Here is a 3,841-nt window from a genome sequence, read left to right as displayed (position 1 = left end):
TTTCCCGTGGTCTGTTCGACCAGGAAGCGACAGACCGCGTCTTCGCTACGGTCCCGACCGTCATCCAGATCCAACAACCATCCCAACCGAGACCTCGGCCCTTACCTGCTTACAGGTCCCACTCTCTATTCAGGCGCCCGCCCCCATACGCGCGCCAACAACAACAACAACAACAACAACATCAACAACAACAGCGGGCATACCGTCCACCACCCACAGGGAGGATAACCCAGCGCCCGCCTCAGCAACAGCCCCAGACATTTCGGCGCCAACAATCGCAACACCACACCTCCTCCCAACCCCAGAGGACCACCAACCAACGAAAACATCAGCAGCAACAACAGCAAAAGTTCAAGAACTTCTGAAGGCCCCCAAGTGGGGTGTCTCCTGGGCTGGCACCACGCGTGGCCTGCGCACGGATGGGCCTCCAGGGTCATCCGCCAGGGACTCACCTGGCCTTGGGTCTCTCTCCCGGTGGGTCTCCTTACCTTTATCCTCTGAGGGAACTGTGGTGATACTCTTACATAGTATGGATAGTAACTTGCCCCAGCCCTTCAGGCTTGGGGGGGGGGGGATATACACATTACTACCGATAAGCTGATTCCTTATTCTTTCCTCCCACAGCCACTACGCCACCCTCCCGCGTCATCCAAGGTGTCCTCTTCAGTGCTGCCCCACGTGAGAGACATGAAGGAAAAAGGAATAGTGGAACCAGCGACAGGTCGGGTCTTTCTGTCCCGTCTTTTTACCGTACCAAAGAAAGACCCAGGGAAAACGAGACTGGTTATGGACCTGAGCGCACTGAACAAATTTTTGAAACCCCTGCGATTCAAGATGGTGTCGGTGGCTCAGGTTCGGTCAGTGCTCCGGGAGGGAGACTGGTTAGCGTCCCTGGACCTTCAGGACGCATATTGGCATGTCCCCATCCACCCCCGATTTCGCCGGTTCCTGGCGTTCCAGGTCGGGAGGGAGACGTATCAATTTACCAGACTCCCTTTCGGACTCTCGCTTGCCCCGAGGGTCTTCACAAAGCTAGCGAGAGTGGTAGGCGCACGCTTGGCGGAGGCAGGCGTCTCCACACTCATGTACCTGGACGACTGGTTGATACATTCGCCCACCGAGGAGGGTGCATCAACCAATGTCTCGGTGGCTTTAAGAATCTTGACGGAGATGGGCTTCAAGGTAAACTGGGACAAATCTACCCTCACCCCTACACAAAAACTTCATTGGCTCGGGATCGAGTGGGACACGATCAACGCCTCCCTGTCACTGGCTCCAGACAACGCTCTTCGGACACTCCGCTGTGTCAGGAGGGCATTCTTCTCCCAAACGTTCTCCCGCCGTCAGTGGGAGGGCCTGTTAGGTTGCCTCAACTTCGCGGCCCCGGCCCTTCCACTGGGCCGCTTGAAACACCGACGGCTAACGCGAGAGGTCAACAGGAGCATCCCACTCTTCCCGCGCGACCTTCCCAGGCCGGTACCCTCAACACTCCACAGCTTGTTACGTCCCTGGCTTCGGCCAGGGGTCCTACGCCAGTCAGTCCCATGGTCCCCGCCCCCACCTCGGATAACAGTAGCGACGGACGCCTCGGACATAGGGTGGGGCTTCCAGTCGAGCTGGGGACATCAAGCGTGCGGGGGATGGTCGGAAGAGAGAAGGTCGCTACATATCAACCTTCGGGAGCTGATAGTGGTAAAAGAATGGCTCGAACGGCACCCCGAAATCTCCTACACGAGCGTCCGCTTCGATATGGACAATGTGACGGCAGTACAGTGCGTGCAGAGGCAAGGTACGGCCCGATCAGGTCCACTCCTAGCCCTGTCGGAGGACATCTTCGCCGAGGCATCACGCAGGGCCATTTCTCTCTCGGCGAAGTATGTTCCGGGCCGGGAGAACGAATGGGCGGACGCTCTATCCAGGTTCCGGGAGACATCGGTGGAGTGGCAACTACGTCCACAAGTGTTCGAGTCGCTCTCCCTCCGCTACGGCACCCCGGAGGTGGACCTATTTGCCTCCCCGAGCACGACCCAGCTCCCCCTCTTCCTCTCCTACAACCACAGAACACGCGCAGGAGGCCCGGACGCCTTCACGGAGGACTGGAACCGCTGGAAGTATGTTTACATATTTCCTCCTCCAGCGACAACGGTCCTCCTGAAGGTGGTGCAGACCCTCAGGTCCTTCAAGGGTCGGGTCCTCCTGATAGCTCCCTACTGGCCAGCTCAGCCGTGGTTCGGGGAGCTAATGAAGTGGTGCCCTTCTCCCCTTCTACTAGGGTCAGCCTGCCTGGCCAGCAGCCTTACCGCACCTCTCCAAGCGTCACTTCGACTTCACGCTTGGAGTTTCTACGGGGAGCTCTCGGCCAACTCTTCTCTACAGAGGCAGTAGACAAGATGCTGAGAGCTCACCGTCCATCCTCAGTGCGGCAATATGAATCCTGCTGGCGGAGATTCCAGGACTTCCTTCGGAGACACGCGATAGTGACCATCTCCGCTAGCACAGTTCTGGACTTCCTGTCTTGGCTAGCTGACACCACCAACAGGGCACCGGCGACAATCTCGGCTCACCTACGCAGCCCTCGCTGATCCACTCTACTTCGGCATGAACATCACAGTGCCACAAAGGGCGCGAAACCTTCTAATGAAGGGGATCCGCGCCTCGAGAGAGCCGAGACGTCAGCCGGTCCTAGCCTGGTCCTTGCATCGTGTTCTGCAGTACCTGACGTTCGAAGGGACCATCATGGAGGAGGAACACTTCCTTCAACGTGCCGTCTTCCTGCTCGCCCTGGCTACGGGTTACAGGGCGTCACAGCTGGCGGCGATCACCCGCCACCAGTCCTTCTCCAAACTGGAGGAGGACTGCTCTGCCCTAACTCTCGCTCCATCACCTACATTCCTAGCCAAGAATGAGCAGGCGGACGACATGATTGGCCCTATCAGAATACCATCCTTCCTGGAGGAAGGAAACCCACACCCGCTGTGCCCGGTCCGTGCGTTTCAAGACTACGTGGAACGCACGGAAGGGGTGTCCGAGGATCATCTCTTCTACAATTCGAAATCTCGGAACCCCCTAACCCCGAGGTCCCTGGCGCGTTTACTTTGCCGCGTTATAGAGAAGGCCGACCCGGGCCATGCCCCCCACGCCCACAACATCAGAGGCCTCGCGGCATCGCTGGCGTTTCTCCGCACCCACTCTGTGGAACGGGTGCAGGACCTTGGGGGCTGGGCATCAGCAACTTCCTTCAGGACACGGTATCTCTACCACTCGATCACCCCTGTCCCATGTGTCGCCATGGGAACGGCTCCACCCCTCTCTTCGCAATTGATGGGGGGCAAAGGGCGACCGAGGGGTAGGGGAAGGCCCAGGAACCGCTGAGCAAGATACAATATTCTACATAGAATTTATGCACTATGTAAATTGTACAATATTATTTTTATAAAAAATAAACAAATAAATGAATATATATATATATTGATATTGATATCGATATAAGTACTTGATGCTTTTTGTCTCCCCTCTACTGAATGATAAGATGAATAGTCTCCCATACGAGACACACGTAATAACGGCTTGAGCCCTGTCCTCGACTACAATTTGGGCTTCACCTTCTCCTCCCACCTATCCTCGTCTCATGCATAGCTTCGCTGTGCAGGTTTCTTCTCAGCCGATAATACTTCTTTGTCGCGGCTAGTGCCGCTTAAATCGTTTTTATCGGCTTAAGAAACCTGCACAGATTTAGGGTCCCTCCCTCCTCCCACAGGCGAAGCCTTCATTTCTCATTGAAGTGACGGCTCAATCCGTGCGGCCGAGTAAGAAGGGAGGGGATAGGGAGGGGGAGGTGGGG

General features: G+C 56.6%; 1 protein-coding gene across 1 annotated transcript; it reads left to right on the top strand.

Moving 5' to 3' along the window:
- Positions 1-254: 254 nt before the first annotated feature.
- Positions 255-2,524, top strand: LOC143025405 (uncharacterized). The gene is made up of 2 exons (XM_076185031.1): positions 255-474; positions 625-2,524. Exon 2 carries the CDS (start codon positions 688-690, stop codon positions 2,383-2,385), a length of 1,698 nt encoding a protein of 565 aa, XP_076041146.1. The 5' UTR covers positions 255-474; positions 625-687; the 3' UTR covers positions 2,386-2,524.
- The last annotated feature ends 1,317 nt before the right edge of the window (positions 2,525-3,841 follow it).

The sequence above is a fragment of the Oratosquilla oratoria genome, chromosome 5, assembly GCF_046742065.1.
Source record: "Oratosquilla oratoria isolate Oo_2021 chromosome 5, ASM4674206v1, whole genome shotgun sequence".
Lineage (NCBI taxonomy): Eukaryota > Metazoa > Arthropoda > Malacostraca > Stomatopoda > Squillidae > Oratosquilla > Oratosquilla oratoria.
Note: the sequence above shows the minus strand (reverse complement) of the source record. Positions and strands in the feature narration are given on the sequence as shown.

What these genes read in the sequence shown, in the direction of transcription:
- LOC143025405 (XM_076185031.1), top strand. Translation starts at nt 688, where the DNA reads ATGAAGGAAAAAGGAATAGTGGAACCAGCGACAGGTCGGGTCTTTCTG.